A 17,971-nucleotide genomic window follows, 5' to 3' on the forward strand; every position below is an offset into this window, starting at 1 on the left:
TAGATTTGCTGTATTAAATTAGGTCTAAAATAGTTTATAATGTGGTATTAATTTTGAGGTATCTGTGTCTAACATTTAATGAGTATTTGTTAAACACCTAGAATATGTCTATGGTTATAGATTTACCATATATGAAGGGTCTCTAAAGCATTCATGAATTACATACTGCTACTTAAGATACTTAATACTTTGTGTTAGGGATGAGGATTCAATTATCAGGCTGCATACCTTATTGTACAGTTTCATTTTTCGTACATATTTTATTCTGTTGCCTTAAGTGGAGCTATGCTTAAGGCAGTGGACCATCAAAACTTTGCTAATACTCCCCTTGTAAGGGAGCCACAGTGGGTAATTGAGCTGTCACTGTAATTGAAGCTGATGGCCATCTTCTTGCTCTTGATTCCCTGCACCAGTCCACAGTACCTTCCCAGTTTTTTTGTTAAGCTTTATTTAATAGTAGGAAATACTGGGAATATTTCATTTAACCATTTTAGGAGTGACCAAAGATTGAAAATAACACGTTAAAAGTAAAATCCATGTGTCATTTGGATAAGTCATCAACCTGGGTTTGTTGTAAAAAAAATGCAGAAAGGGAAATTGAGGTAAAACAAAAGTAAAAACTTGCTTATCATTACACAATAAATACTATAATTTCCATTATAACCAGGCTGTTTCTTTCTTGCAATCTAATATTTTTCCAAAATAATATAACCTTTAGATTTTTTTCACTTTTGTTAGAATTCCTACATTAATCATTCCCTTCAAGCTCTGTATCATCATACATATTTTAAAGCTTGACATCAGCAAAGAGAGATTTGTAGATTACCATGTCATCCTCTTCTGATATTTTGGTCTCAATTTGAGGTTTTCAAAGTGTTACTTACATTTGAAAATATCTTTAGGTATCTTAAACGCTTGTTCTTTTACTCCTGATTCTTCTTCCTAACAGTACATCCTAATTAATTTCTTAAGAAACTTGGATGTAAATGTACAGAAGCTGGTTAATACACTCTGGCTATGGGGTATTTTTGTGGGTATGTGGTTGATGCATATATGTGCCCCTTTGGATAGTGAAATTGCATTAATGATCCTGTTAGATATCATTGATATATTTTGATATTCATTTGATTAGAAAGTCTTCCTTGGCCAGTTATACTGCTCAGAAAGAAATGTATAAACTCGGGAGTTTCTGTGGGATGGATTCTTATTTTTCCATGTTTTCTAGTTTCTTATTATAGTTCATAAAATAGACTTCCTTCACAATTAGAGTTTTTACACTTAGAATAAAGCAACTTCGGATGTGACCGCCTTTAGTTCATTTTTAAGGAGTGAGACATTTCAAAGAAATTCTTAAAGTTTTAGGCATGCATGAGGCATCTTCAACTTTTAGAAACTCTTTCATGATCACTTTTTAAAGTTTTACTTACAGATGTTTTGAATTCTTAAATGTCATGAACCACAACCTGACACTGGTCCCAGGGGAAAGATCTAGAGTAGCCCAGGCCAATGAAACATTCTGTAGTGATAGAGATATTCTGTATTTGCATGTCTTTCAAGCACTTGAAATGTGGCTAGTGTAACCGAGGAACTGAATTTTAAATTTTATTTCATTTAAATAAGTTTGCATTTATAGGGCATTGGGGGAACTCCAACAGTCAATATGGAAACACTGTCCTTTAACAGCACACTGGACCAGATGAACTTAACAGACATATACAGAACATGCCATCCCAAAACAACAAAATGCACATTCTTCTGAAGCACCCATGGAACATTCTCCAGGATAGATTATATGTTAGGACACAAAATGGGTCTTAATATGGGTATAGTAACCACATTGTTTTTCATGTGAAACCTTCATAAGAGTGTATATCAATAATACGATAATTTTAAAAATTGTATAAAAAGTAAGTTTGCATTTAAATAGTAACATATATGTGCTCTTTTAGACAAAACAGCTGTAGAGGCCTGATTTTTTTAATGCAAATTAGATTTGCTGTCTTGGGAAATATATGTTATATGCTTTTCTACTTTAAAATAACTAAGGATAATGAATTAAAGCAAAATTTTCTTAGAGAGTAGGTAAGAGAGCAGAACTTAAACCAATTGTATCTTTGGTTTTGATAAATACAGTTCTAAATAAATATGACTTTCATATTTATTTATGAATTTAGAGGTTGAAATAACTTGAATTTTCTCATAGATGACTTTATATGTTTGTTCACAATTTGATGAAAAAGATCCCAATTTTGTTGCTTTTCAGCCTATGTGCATGATTGCACAGTTGTGTTTATAAAAATAAAATGTGCCATTTTTTCTGATTATAAAAGTCCATGTTGAGAGTATAAAATTTCAGAAATATAACAGATGTAAAAATACAATAACTTGTTAAAGGATACACAAAATAAAAAGATGTAAATTATGACATCAAAAATGTAAAACATGGTGGGAAATAAAAATGTAGAACTTTAAAATGCTTTCCAAATTAGCAATTTAAAATAGATAAGTACAAATATTAGTTTTATGTAAGCCTCATGGTAACCACAAAGTTAAAAGCTATAGTAGATACACAAAAAATAAAAAGGAATCGGAGCATCCCAGTACCAAAAAATCAAATCAGAAAGAAAGAGAGTAAGAGGAAAAAGAAAGGCACAAAGGAATTACAAAACAACCAGAAAGCAATAAACAAAATGGCAATAAGTACATACTTATCTAAAGTTACTTTAATTATAAATGGACTAAATTCTCCAGTCAAAAGACAGAGTGGCTGAATGGATTTAAAATAATAAGACCCATGCATGTGATGCCTACAAGAGACTCACGTTAGATGTAAGGATACATACAGAGTGAAAGTGAAAGGATAGAAAAAGATATTCCATGTAAATGGAAACCAAAAGAAAGCCTGGGTAGCTATACTCACAAAAGACAAAATAGACTTTAAAACATACTAATAAGAGACAAGGACATTACATAATGATAAAGAGGTCAGTCCAACAAGAGGATATAACGTGTAAATATTTATGCACCCAATGTGGTAGCACCTAAGTATATACAGCAATATTAATAAACCTAAAAGGAAAAATAGACAGCAATGCAATAAGAGTAGGGGACTTCAACATCCCACTTTCATCAATGCATAGACTATTCAGACAAAATAATCAATATGGAAACATTGTCCTTTAACAGCACACTGGACCAGATGAACTTAACAGACATATACAGAACATGCCATCCCAAAACAACAAAATGCACATTCTTCTGAAGCACCCATGGAACATTCTCCAGGATAGATAATATCTTAGGACCCAAAACAGGTCTTAATAAACTTAAGAAGAATGAAATTATATCAAACATATTTTCCAGAGACAATGGTATGAAACTTGTAATCAGTTACAAGAAGAAAAATGGGAAATTCACAACTATGTGAGATTAAACAACATGCTATTGTAACAACCAATGTGTCAAAGAAGAAATAAAAAAATATCAGGAGACAAATAGTGGAAATACAATATACCAAAACATATGGGATGCACCAAGAGCAGTTCTAAGAGGGAAGTTCATAGCAATAAATGCCTACATTAAGACATTAGGAAGTTTCTCAAATAAACAACCTTATTTAAAACCTCAATAAATGAGAAAAAATAAGAATAAACCAGTCACAAAGTTAGGAGAAGGAAGGAAATAAGAAAGGTGAAAGCAGAAATAAATGAGATAAAACTAAAAAGTTAACAGAAAAGATCAATGAAACTAAGAGCTGGTTGTTTGAAAAGAAAAAGAATAGACAAACCTGTAGTAAGAATTAACTGTGATAAAAAGGACTGAAAATAAAAAATGAAAGAAGAGGCATTACAACTGATATTGCAAAAGTAGAAAAGATCACAGGAGACTACTGTGAGCGATTAATATGCCAACATATTGGATATCATAGAAGAAATGGATAAATTGCTGGAAACATACAACCTATCAAGACTGAATCATGAAGATATAATCTGAACAGGCTGATTACTAGTAAACAGATTGAATCAGTAATCAAATACCTCCTGGAAAACAAAATCCAGAACCGGATGGCTTCACTATTGCAGTCTAACACACATGTAAAGAAGTAATGCCAGTCCTTCTCAAACTCTTCCGAAAAACTGAAGTGGAGGGAGTACTTTCAAACTCGTTTTATGAAGCCAGCATTACCTTGATAACCAGAACCGGACAGGGACACTACAAGAAAGTTACAGGCCAATTTCCCTGAGGAACATAGATGAAAAAATTTTCAGTGAAGCACTGGCAAACATAATTGAACAATACACTAGAAAGATAATACACCATGATTAACTGTGACATATCCCAGGGATGCAAATATGGATCAATATCTGCATATCAGTGTGATCCACCACATTAACAAAATGAAGGCTGAAAATCACGATTATCTCATTAGTCACAGAAAAGCATTTGACTAAATTCAGCTCTTAGCATAAGTGTAAAGGGAAGATAGCTCAACATAACAAAGTCCATAAATGGCAATCCCACTGCTAATATCCTACCTAGTAGCCAAAAAGTAAAAATTTTTCCTCTAAGATTAGGAACAAGACAAGTATATCCCCTCACCACTTTTATTCAACAGAGTATTGGAAATAACATCCAAAGCAATTAGATAAGAAAAAGAAACAAAAGGTATCCAGATCAGGAAGGAAGAAGTAAAACTATCACTGTCTACAGATGACATGATATTATTACATATAGAAAACCCTAAAGACTCCACCAAAAAATGGTTAGAACTAATAACCAAATTCAGCAAAATAAACAAATTAATAACAAAATTAATACACAGAAATCTGTTGCATTCCCATATACTAACAACAAACCAGCAGAAACAGAAAATAGGAAAACAATTCTATTTAAAACTGCATCAAAAAGAATAAAATAGCTAGGAATAAACCTAACCAAGGAGGTGAAAGACCTATACTTTCTTCATGAGAGAAACTAACCAATAAATGGAAATAATCCCATGTTCATGGATAGGAAGACTTAATATCGTCAAAATGGCCATCCTGCCCAAAGCAATTTACAGAGTCAGTGCAATTCCTATCAAAATACCAATAGTATTTTTCAATGAGCTATAACAAAAAGTTCTAAAATTCATGTGGAACCACAAAAGACCCCATATAACCAAAGCAATTCTGAGAAAGAACAAAGCAATTCTAAGAAGAAAGCTACTATGAGGGAGGGGTTGGGGTGAGTAGTTGAGGGTGAGGGGAATAAAAGGGCACAAAAATTTTCAGTCATAAGTTGGTCACAGGAATAGTAGTATAGCATGGAAAATAAAAGCACTGCTTCTGTAACATTTTCATATGTTGACAGTAACTTCAGTGGGGAGGGGAAGGGAGGATTTAATATGGGTGACTGTAGAACCACTGTGTTGTATACTTGAAACCAATATAAGATTGAATATCAAGGATACTTTAATTAAAAAAATAATTGAAATGGAAAATATCCTTTGAATCCACTGAAGGCTCCCACAGTTTAGATTTAGTAAATCTGTATGGTTTTTAGCTAAGTTCAGTGTTCTCTGACTAAATTGAGATGGTCAGGTTTATGGTAAATGACAGAATCAAAAATCGTCCTCTGCTCTGATATATTGATGGCACACCATTTAGAATTTTTGAATACTTTAATAAATCACAGTAGAAACACAAGTTATTTTATTCATTAAGAATTTCTTCAGTAATCCCTTCCCCTTCCTGGATGAAACTAGTCATTCTTAAAGCTGTTGGGAGGACAGTATAGAGCAGGTGTCCATGTCACCTGCTGAGTCATGGTAGCCCGGAGTGGCGTGTCAGAGTGCTGTGAGTAGAGGAGGGAGTTCCCACAGACAGAATGCCTTGTAAGTGGAAGCAGAACCTATGCAGGAAGGGCGGCAGTCAAGTTTGGAGATTCAGATTCCTGGTGGGGTAACCGAGGCATTCATACCTGGAAGTAACCCAGCATGGGATGTCAGAGGCCAAGGAGCAGGTCCATATTTTGGGGTGGGTAAACCTGACACATGGCAGTGCCTGATTGAAAGGAAGGGGCTTCCCTCCTGAGGACTGATGAAGAGGGTCTCACTGCAGAAAGAGATCCAGTTTGGATAGGGTGTCAGAAACTGAGTGGATGAAGTAGACAGACTTGGAATGGGGTTTGAAAACTTGATGGGGAAAAGCGGAAATGGTGGTGGCCAAGATGGGAGACTGGCTATGTACAGGGGGGATTCATCAAGTATATTAAGGATAATCAGAGTGAGGTTTCTTATTGTCAGAGAAGGGTGTTATAAATAACGGAAAGAGAAGGCTAGAATAAATAGTACTATAGTATTGGATTTGAGATATTATAATGAACTCAGTTGTTTTCAATAAACAACTAAAGATATTTAATGTGCAAGTATGAATACAAATATATGAGGGACGTGTGTGTTCCCTTCCTCTATCCACTGACAGGATCTAAGAGAAGTGACATGGGCAGTAGCAGTGAGCACATTGATTGCCACAGCTCCTTGGAGTAATGGTTGAGCCAGGTCTACAGTAGGGAAAGCATAAGGTGATCCTGGAACATCTTAGTGTGCCAGAGAGCAAGGAACTGAGCAGGGAATGATGGAGCCATGCCAGAAAGACAGAAGTCGGCTTAAAAAGGTTCTTAACTGCTCAAAAATGAAGCGATTTCAACATCAAAATAAATGATAGTAGCAGATTATAAATTATTAAATGAAGAATCTAAATCCATACAATAAGAGAATAAAATTTAATCTTTATGCAAAAAAATATTCATATAGACTAAAGTACCTTTTTACAAATACTTAATTACAAAGGAAAAAAGTGAAACTTTACCATGAAAACTTGTGGAATGGCCTTAAGTGATCAAAGTGAACACCATCAATAACAAGACGATCTGAAACCATGGACTACATCATAGAATCACTGAGAAAAGCATGATATTTGCTTCTGTGATATTCCTGCCAGAGATGTGTAAACCAAAATTAGTAACAGCACAAAGCCAAACTGAGGGACATTTGAGAGTCAAAATTATACTTGTGAATTGTCAAGGTCCAACTGTCACCTTAAGACTAGAAAAAAAATGGCAAATTCAATCCACAGTAAGCAGAAATAAAGAGACCCACAAAAGATCAAAGCAGAGAAAATGAAAGCAATAGAGAACATCAAAGATCACTAATTAGTTCTTTGGGGAAAGTAATGAAATTAATAAACCTCTAGCTAGATTGAGCAGAAAGAAGACACAAACGACCAATATGAGGAATCACAGGGGACATGACTCCAGATTTTACACATATTGAAAGGATTATAGGGAAATTTTATGAACAATTTTATGTAACTTTAAAACTTAGAAAAAATGGACAATTTCTTTGAAGGATGCAGATGGTCAAAGCTCATTTTTGCTACAAAGGACATTATGGGGACATTTGATTGAAACTACAATGGAGTTTGAGGATTAGATAATAGTCATGTATTCATATCAATGGTCTGATTTAATGAATGTACTAGGTTCTCATAGAATGTTCTTGCTTATTGGAAAAATACACTATTTAAAGATTATGTGCATCAGCGCTGCAATTTCCTCTCTATTGGACTCCCTTGAATAAGTTCTCTGAACTCTACTTTCAACATTTTTGCTAAGTTTGGGTTTATTAAAAAAAAAAACAACTAACTACTTCCATTCTCCTGTATAACAGGCACATATTTTAACAGGAAGTTTTCTTTCTTTTATAGCGGAAATGAAGCCTCCTTTATGGAATAATAGTTCAGTAAGTGTCTTCAGTCACATAATCAGAAATGAATCCCCTACACTACAGTCTACTAAATGGTGAGTATGGCTGAGAGATGTATTGTTCAACATGGTAAAATTTAAATATTTTTTCATAATGTTATCAAAATGATTTCATTTCAATGAGGTGAAGTGTATATAACCTGAAGAAATATTAAAATAGCTTTATTTTATCCATACATCATGTTTATCCTTTATTATCTCTACTTTTCATAGCATATAAGTAACTCAGTTTAGAAATAAAAGATACATGATGCTACATGGGAGCAAAAAGTATGGCTTTTGTATAAAAATTAATATATTTTTTGTATCTTAGCAACACATACAACCGTAATTATATAATAAATAGCATGATTTAAACATTCATATTTTATAACTGCAATATATAGATTGCCACAGCCTGTAGAGATATTTAATTGGGGAATGGTTTATAATTGATATGGTATAAAACATAGGTAAAAATGATTAGATAATTTATCAGAGTTACCAGATAATTCATAATTTTTGGATCATTCTAATTGTCATTATTTATTATTCAGAATGTGCTTTGATGTTGCATCTCCTAGTGCTTCTTTGATAATACTGTTATTCATGTAAAGAAGTTTATTGAAAACAGATGGACGATTTTAGGAAACAAGGATCTTTATCAGTGATAGAAAATTTTAATGGGAAATTCTTCAGGTGTATCTAGCATTTGAAAAGGTCCAGGGGACTACCTACCATACTTAACAAATACTTTAAAATTCACAAGTAAGATGCATAAATTAGCAAAAATTTATTTTTTAGCATTACAGAATTAAGGCAAGTTCACAGGTCCTTTCTCCTTCTATAGAGATGTTTTGAAGAAATCTTCACAAAGAGTTTATTATGGTACTTCTAAATAATAGATACACTAAACACAGGCTGTCTTTACACTGGTTGATACTTTGGGGATTCAAAAAAGAATTCTTGTATAAAAGAATTAAATCTTATTTGAATATTGATGACAAACATTCTTATATAAAAGAATTAAAAATCTTATTTGACTATTGATGACAAATATTGATGGAATATTTTTTACCTACTGCCTTACTGAACTCTCATCATTAACACTATATAATAGTGTGTTACAGAATTCTAATTTTAAAAAATCTTACTGTTTTCTGGAACTTTTATCCATTTGCTCAAGGATGCTAAATACTTAGGTATAAAAAAATGTGATGTTCTGAAACATGCTGTATGGAAGATGATCCAAGGGTCAAGGAAGAAAGAGATGTAGATAGAGAAAAGAAAAAAAAAATAATAAGAATATTATCTTAGATTTAAATGTGAAAAGGAAAATGATTAACTTCCCTAATTCACCTCAATGTAGAATGAGTTGTGATACTTAAGTATGTGAGAGGAGGATTTTAAAATAATGTGTGCAAATTTATCTTTGGGAAATGGTAAAGATTCATTAGTTGCTTTGCATAACTTTTTATAGACTTACATAATGAAATATATAGTGTATTTTGTCTGCTTTTTTCTTTTATCATTTTTATTCTCCCTCCCTCCCATAGGCACATGCCTTGATTTGTGGGTATGTTTTTAAAGGAAATAGCAATATATTCACTTGATACTTTCCTTTACAATAGGTCTTATTATTTTCGACACTTTGTAGATTCTTGCCTCCACAAAATCCCTCAAGATCGCCCTACAACACGGATACTTTTAAAGGTCAGTTATACTCTGTTTTGTACACCCAAGAAATTGTTTTAAAGAATGTGTTTTATTCTTCTTTGATTCTGAATCAGTATTAAGTACGGTACCGGTTTTTGCTAAAATACTAATTTCATAATACTATTCTTTCTTGGAAACTTTGGTAGTTGCTAAGTTTTTTCATTTGTTTTTCAAAATTAACTGCTTTTACCATGTCTGAATAGAATATATAGTTAAATATTCAATTTAGTAGTATTAAATGGCTTAATTTTTTATGCGCAAGCATATATTCATGAGTTACAACTATAAATTTTAATTCATGTGGAACCATGGCATTTCAGAATTGGTAAAACGTGCTTTAACTTTGGATTTAATTTTTGTATGTACCACACTTGATATATCCATCTGTCATATATAAAATAATATGAAAGTAAGAGAAATGATGCGTAATACATTTACGTAAATACTGTGGGAGAAAAAAGATTTCAAAAGAACTGCTAAAAATGGATATCACGTTTTTGTTTCCTTCTGAGAAATATGTTTTTCTAACTTAGCAATGAAAATATTTTAAAAGTATGTGAATTCTATTCATTTTTCAGTAGGTTTGGTTACCTAATTTAAATAAATTATTAGTATATGCTTTCTGTTCTCAAAAATAGGTATTCACAATAGCAACAAAAGGTTTAGTATAGCTATGAGTTATGTTAGTGAAAAATAAGCAGAATGCATTTGTGGAAAACAGTTAAATAACTTAGAATTACAAGATATATTTATTTCATTTTGAGGTTGATATCTTATTAATAGCAGTAATAGTATTATTTGATTTAATATAGTTTTTAAAACATCTAGATAAGGCATTAGTGAGTAGCAGTTGACTCTATCTCTTTGTGACCTTAAGGAATTTTGTGGATTTTTCACTAGAAAATAATTTCTGCATGAATGTTTTAGAATTTTAAAGAAGTTCAGTTTATTTTCACCAACACACAGTTCAAGATGCAAGGATATTGAAAGGATCATGTACATATTCAGTAGGGTTATTTGCAACTACAGTATGTAGAAGAGCAGTATAAAGTTTCAGTAACACTTTGGGAATTCTAGGCCATAAGCACACTTACAGTTTCAAACGAAAGCCCAAAAAATAGGTATTCACAGTCGCGACAAAAGGTTTAGTAGAGCTGTGAATTATGTTAGTGAAAAATAAGCAGGATCCATTTGTAGAAAACTGTTAAATAACTTAGAATTATAAGATATATTATTCTCAGATAAAAAAAGACCAAATATCATGAATAGTGGTACATACCAAGCTAAAGCTCAGGAAAAGAAAGAATGTGACTGGCTTCTTACATTTGCCTAATGAAGGCAAAAGAAGCCCTTTTGGTAATAACCCAACCCTCCAGGAATGGATACTTGGCCTTGGGTGATCAGGTCCCAAACCTGTATATATATTCACTTACCTGGTCCATTTTGTATATTGACCTTATTGGAAGTGATAAGAAGTGTCTGTCAAGTGCATCCTTCCCTTTGGCCTGATCACATCTCTATTGCAGTCTGTCATAAGGAAAAAAACTAAAATGGAAATAAGTGACTTACTGTATGAAGCTATTCATCTCAGAATGCAAAATTGAAAATAATTATCCAGAATTAGAATAACGGTTATGTAATTTTGGCATGAACATTTGATGAAGTAGTCTGTAGGCATTATGTTTATGAGTTGAAATAGCATAATACTTACAGCAATGAAAAGAAAATAATATATAGTTACAACTCTTCAGAAAAGAAATAAATTTGAGCTAGTAAAGGAAGTAAAAGTCTTAAAAGAATTCAAGATCATCTCATGAACTCCAGTGCACAAGGTGTCTTTCTGCAATCCGTGCTAACTACAAAACAAAATCTATACACAGAAAATTTCTGAGAAGAAATAAATATCCAAAAAATACCAAAAGTAACAATGATAATCTAATGGTAGAATTGTTCTTTCTACTTTTCTGTATTTGATAATGTTAAGCTTTATTAAGTATTAATGGTAAAAATCACTAATACATAATGTCTTTTAATCAACTGCTAGTGTTTTATGAAGTGTCATTTAAGCAACATAAAGGAACCCATAATACCCAAGTGGTATGTTACGTAATTCACCATCACTAAATACATTCCTGTTGAAATCTAATGTAATTCAGAACTGAACGGTTTTCCTCTATGAAAGCAGTTCTAAGAATTTGTGGGCGTTTACTTAGGGCTGTAATTGGACTTAATTCTTAATGTTTACTTAGACTCTGATTATTTCAACTCTGCATTTCCAGTTGGCCAACAAAGGTGTCATGTTCAAAGTTTTCATAAAAAGTACGGGGGATGTTATGTAGGCACAGAGTGTATACATGTAAATTAAATTTTATAAATATAAGAAGTAAAAAGCATAGCAGAACTAGGTAACTATAGATTACATGCATTATCTATCATTATTTAGGATAGTAACTCTAGGGTCTAAAGAGGGATTCATTTGTTCTGAATGAAAAAATATGTAGGTCTCAACCTGACTTTTGCCTTCTACTCTTAACCAGCACATGTTCGTTTTTCGGGAGCGTCCTAAAACAGTGTTAAAAGATCTCATTCAGAGGACAAAGGTCCTTTCCCAGGAGGCACATAATGAACCAGCAGTAGAATCACAGGAAGAAGAGGTAATAACTTAGAAATGGCTCAAGTATTGGGGTCTCTTTATTGACTTCCTTCCTTATGCAACTTTTCTGCCAAGAATCTTTTATATGAGTGGTTTCCAGATTGTGCCTTAACAGTGATTCTCTAAGGTTCCACCCAGATGGGGAAAAAGGTTTTGCATTCTTTTCTCTTGGTAGTGCACATTAGCATAGTAAAGCTCTGTGAAGTCTATTAAAGAAACCTGTTCAACTTTTATTTAATGTATTCCCTCTCAAAAGTCTGTGTTATTGGGCACTTTTTTGCTGATTGTCTGATGATATGGGACATGCTTTTGGAAGTATTTGAAATTACAGGCTTTGGAAGTTGATGGTGCTCACACAGAAGTCATTAGAACTACCAACCATTCTCCTTATCTTGGTTATTGTATAAACCTTTCCCCCAGTGCCTTTTATATAATGTTTGATAAGTGTTTATTAAATTGGAAATTTCTTGCTTCTTTAAAAATAAATAAGTAAATAAAATAAACATGTGACTTAACTAAATTTATCCTGAGGGAAAAAAATTACCAACATTCTTATTCTGTTACTAAGAACACTTGATTCTTTTCAGTTGTGTACAGGGATTCATTCCTCTACATGGTTCTAAAATACTCATTTTATAGGTGAGTAAAGTAAGACTCAGAGTGGTTAACTAAATTATTACTATAGAAGCATATGTGTTCAGATTCATATATGACTCTTGAGACCAAGTTCTTTCCATTTTGCCAAGTTTCCAAATTTGCTGGAGAAATGTTACAGAACTTCCTCACAAGGAAAATAAAAAGCTTATTATTTGTGGAGCTATCTTTTTTAGTCTAAGTATTTTCTGTTTTCTTCTTTGTTCATATCACAATGCCAAAGCTTTGATTCTTTTTTATTGTTTTCTACTGAGAAAGATCCCTGCATTCTGAAAACAGGAGTAGTAGTTACTTTTCTTTTTAAAAGCACTACATGATTAATGAACTATAAAATAAAAGAGTTTCTCACATACAGTTTTGGTGTTTTTGATATTGCCTTTTAGTTCTAACAGTAGTCACTAGAAAATTGGGGCTATTTTAGGTATACGAAATACTTCAGCAAAGTGAAATTAATAAAATTATGTCATTAAACATTAGAATAACAGCAACATTTTTAGGCTGTGGAATGTAAGAAAAGACCCTCTATATACCTTGGGTCTGTATTTATTATTCTGCATATCTTAAAGAATTTTGGTATGGTAAGACTATAATATTGGGGCCCAGATACCAAAGCTTGCCGGAGTTGTTCAGAATAGTCTTCTAATTATGATTAAATATACAATTTTTAATTTTACACAGAAATAGATAGGAATTAATATTAAATTACTTAGTGGAAAAGTTTAGGCTAAAGACTATATTCTGAGAAGAAAAGAACTATAAAAGGCTTCAATAAAGAATAAGTAAAAGTGATGTTTATAGGATTAAAAAAAGGTTGGGGTTTGTTTTCACCATTGGAATCATTGAGAAATGAGCAGCATCTCTGTGTATACCCCATGAGATGTGTAGTAGAAATGGATTTAATGTCAAGAATTTTAGAGAAAAGACTACACTTTGGAAATAATTCAGAATTGATTAACTTTTTCACATGGTTGGGCTTTTTGGTATTTACGTTTTGGTTACTTTCTTAATCTGTCAACTAACAACTGATAAACTTCCTGGTCTTGGCAAATACAGGGAATTTCTCAAAATAGACCTCTAACTTTCTAAAGACTGTGTGCCAAGCAGTGTGCTAGGTGCTAATAATCAAGAATTCAGGAGATAAAGATATTTGAATCTAATGCTCTTTTCCCTCAGGAACAGGATCACTGTGTTGGATGGAAAGGGACAGTGCATAGTGTTGAAAGTCATCAGTCTGTTCCCAGTATGTCCAGCAGGGCCAGTAGTCAAAGCACTAGTGTCAACAGTTTTCCAGATGCCTCAGATGACAAGAGAGAGCTAGACATGATGGAGGGACACCACACAGTCATGCCTAGTAGTTCTGTCATCCATTTAAAACCTGTGAGTATTTGGATTTCAGTGAAAAAAATTTCAAATTTGGTAACTAATTTTTTTAGTCTGGTTACATTTGTCTTGAAAACATTTGAAGATCAGGTAACTCCTTTTTGCAATTGATGGAAATGCTTCCTTTTTAACTTCACTGCTTTCAATACTACCAAAAAGTTACTGGGCACAATAGCTAAAAGATGGAACCAATCCAAGTGTTCATCAACACATGAATGGATAAACAAGCCATAATATATACATATAATGGAATATTATTCAGCTGTGAAAAGAAATGGCATTCTAATGTATGCTACAATGTGAGTGAACCTTAAAAACATGCTAAGTGATATAAGCCAGACAAAAAAAGGCAAATATTATTAGAATTCCACTTATATGAAATATCTAAAATAGTCAAATTATAGAAAGTAGATTAGAGGGTGCTAAGGGGCGAGTGGAAAATGAAATAAATACTTTTATTTTTTCTATTTTGCTATCATTAATGTACAATTACATGGGCATCATTATGGTTAGCATACTCCCCCTATTATCAAATCCCCACCACATACCCCATTACAGTCACTGTCCATCAGCATACTAAGATACTATAAACACTGTACATGTCTTTATGTGAACATGATGTATTAATTTCTATGACAAATACATAGGGTAAAATTGCTGAGTCATAGGGCATATGTATGTTGGACTTCATAAGAAACTGTCAAACAGCTTTCCAAAATGGTTGTATGTTTCACATCCCCATTAACAATGTATAAGAGTTGCAGTTGGTTCGCATATTCTCCAGCATTTGGTTTGTCAGTCTTTTTAGTTTTAGCCATTCTGGTGGGAATGAAATGGAATCTCAATATAGTTGTTTTTGCAATTCCCTATGACTGAAGATGGCGCCAGAATCACCTATTCATGTGTTTATTGTCCATTCGTGTATCTCTTTAGTGAAGTGTTTTTTTTAAGTCTTTTGTCTGTTTTCTTATTCAGATGTTCATCTTTTAATACTGATTAGTAGGAGTTTTTTTATATACTCTGGGTACAAGTATTATATCTCAGATATGTCTTGCAAATATTTTTTCTCCATCTGTAATAAATTAAAACTTTTTAGTTTTAAAATCCAATTTAAACAACCCATTAAAAATGAGTAAAGGCCATAAAAAAGCTTCCTCTAAAATCAAGAATAAGACAAGGATGCCTACTCACAACACTTTTATTCAACAGAGTGTTGAAAGTCCTAGCTACATTAATCAGGCAAGAAAAAGAAATAAAAGGCATCCACACTGGTAAGGAAGAAGTGAAACAAAACTGTCACTGTTTGGAGATGACCTGATACTACATACAGAAAGCCCTAAAGACTCTACCAAAAGACTATTGGAATTAATATATCAACTATACCTCTATTTTTAAAAATGTGTCAAAAACCTGCATAGACATTTATCCAAAGAATATATACAAATGACCAACAAGCACATGAAAAGATGCTCAATATAATTAGTCATTAGGGAAACACAAATCAAAACCACAATGAGGTACCATCTTACAGACACTAGGATGGCTAACTATTTTGTTTTTTGTTAAGGTATCATTGATACACAATCTTATGAAGGTTTCACATGAGCAACATTGGTTACTACATTCATCCATATTATCGAATCCCCCACTAACACCCCATTGAAGTCACGGTCCATCAGTGTAGTAAGATGCTATAGAGTCACTGCTTGTCTTCTCTGTGCTATTATTACTGCCTTCCCATCTCCCCCTTCTACACTATGTGTGTTAATCATAATGCCCCTTAATCCTCTTCTCCCACCCTTCCCACCCCCTTCCTTTGGTGACTGCTAGTCCCTTCTTGGACTCGGTGAGTCTGCTGCTGTTTTGTTAGATGGCTAGCTATTAAAAGAGAAAAACAAAAACAAAGATGGAAAATAACAATTAGGGAGCACATGGAGAAATTGGAACTCCTGCTCTGTATTGCTGGTAGGAATGTAAAATGTGAACTGCTATGGAAAACACTTGAGGATTTCTCAAAAAGTTAAACATAGCATTTCCCCATGACCCAGAAATTCTACTCCTAGATATATACCCAAAACAGTTGAAAGCAGGTACTTAAGCAAATGCATATACACAAATGTTCATAACAGCAGTATTCACAATAGCCAAAAGGTGGAAATAACCCAGAGGTCCAGCAACACATAAATGGATAAACAAATTAGGGTGTGTGCATACCGTGGAATATTAATCAGCTATAAAAAGGAATGTAGTACTGATACATGCTATACAATATGGATGAACCTTAGAAACATGCTAGGTGAAAGAAGCCAGATACAACAGGTCACATAGTATATGAAACATCTAAAATAGATAAATCCATAGACAGAAAATAGATTGGTGGTGATGAGAAGGGGAGAATGGGGAGCAAGTGCTTAAAACATACAGGGTTTTCTGTTTTCTTCTGAGGAGTTAAATATGCTTTGTAACTAGATACTGACAGTCATTGCAGAACATCATGAATATACTAAATGCTACTGAATTCCTCACGTTAAATGATTAATCATACATTGCATGAATTTTGCCTCTATTTAAGAATCCATTTTGTATATTTTTTTCTTTATAGTAGGGGCAGTGGTTGCAGAACATCATGAATATACAAAATGCTACTCAGTTGTTCACTTTACATGATTAATCTTACATTATGAATTTTGTCTGTTTGAGAATGCAGTTCGTACATTTTTTTTTCACTATAATCAGTGTTTTTTGTGTCCTTTCCAAGAAATATTTGCTGACCCCAAGGATGTGACAATATTCTGTGTTTTCTTCTGCTGTGTGATTCTGGATTTTAGGTTTAGATCAAGTGATTCTTTCTAAATCAATTTCTGTATGTAAAATGATTAAGCATTGATTTACTTTGAATACAGAGAACCAGTTGTTACAGCAGGGTTTGTTAAAGACACTTTCATTTCCTCTTTGAATTAACTTGACTTTTTGGTAGCAAATCAATTGACTGAATATATGTGGGTCGGTTTCCAGATTTTACTGTGTACCTTTCCTCTATTCAGTCTGTCCTATTACCAATACCACAGTGTTTTGATTACTGTAGTTTACATCTTCCAACTTCTTATTCTCCCTCAAAATTTTGGCTATTCTAGGTCCTTTACAGTCCCATTTAAATTTTAGAACCAGCTAGTTTGTCTGCTTCTTCAGATGAAATTTTATTAGAAGCTGTTGACTGGATTATCCTACATGAATTTCCTGCTTAGTTGATAGTGGACTGGTCTAAGATGGTTTTGAAAGAAAAAGGTTTTGCTTTACTTCACTCTTTCCTCTCCATTGCTGTAGGTTACAAGGCAAATTCAAGAACACGAGCTTAGAGAACAAATGTTTTCTTACATCGAAATGAGCTGGCAACATCAAAAAAAGCTGAAGACTCTGGAAAACAAGCTAAAGGCTGAGATGGATGAGCATTGTCTCAGATTAGAAAAAGATTTTGAAACTCAGTGTATGAACTTTGCAGCAGAAATGGAGAAACTTATCAAGAAACATCAGGCTGCTACAGAAAAAGAGGTAGCTGATCAGTATTACTAATGTCTTTATTCTAACTTATGACTATTTCAAAATTAACCAAGATGGCATTTTGCTATTAGGGTATCTGTTCCCCAGAACCAAGCAAATCAGTTGGGGAAAGGGAGAAATATTTATATAATAGGTAAAATTTCCAGTGCTGAGTCTGGGAACCAGTAGATATGGGATTGATAACTTAATAGTTTTATTGTGTAACAGTGGTTAAGTCAGGTAGAT

The 17,971-nt window shown here is 33.1% G+C and overlaps 1 protein-coding gene across 1 annotated transcript in view; it reads left to right on the plus strand.

The window, feature by feature from the left end:
* The window catches only part of LOC140850308 (serine/threonine-protein kinase TAO1-like), a 62,780-nt gene that overhangs the window by 14,620 nt on the left and 30,189 nt on the right, over positions 1 to 17,971 (plus strand). The window contains 5 exon segments of the mRNA XM_073240049.1: positions 7,749 to 7,842; positions 9,417 to 9,498; positions 12,039 to 12,155; positions 13,982 to 14,185; positions 17,513 to 17,737. Coding sequence (XP_073096150.1) covers positions 7,749 to 7,842; positions 9,417 to 9,498; positions 12,039 to 12,155; positions 13,982 to 14,185; positions 17,513 to 17,737 — 722 coding nt within the window.

Source organism: Manis javanica, chromosome 7, assembly GCF_040802235.1.
Source record: "Manis javanica isolate MJ-LG chromosome 7, MJ_LKY, whole genome shotgun sequence".
Lineage (NCBI taxonomy): Eukaryota > Metazoa > Chordata > Mammalia > Pholidota > Manidae > Manis > Manis javanica.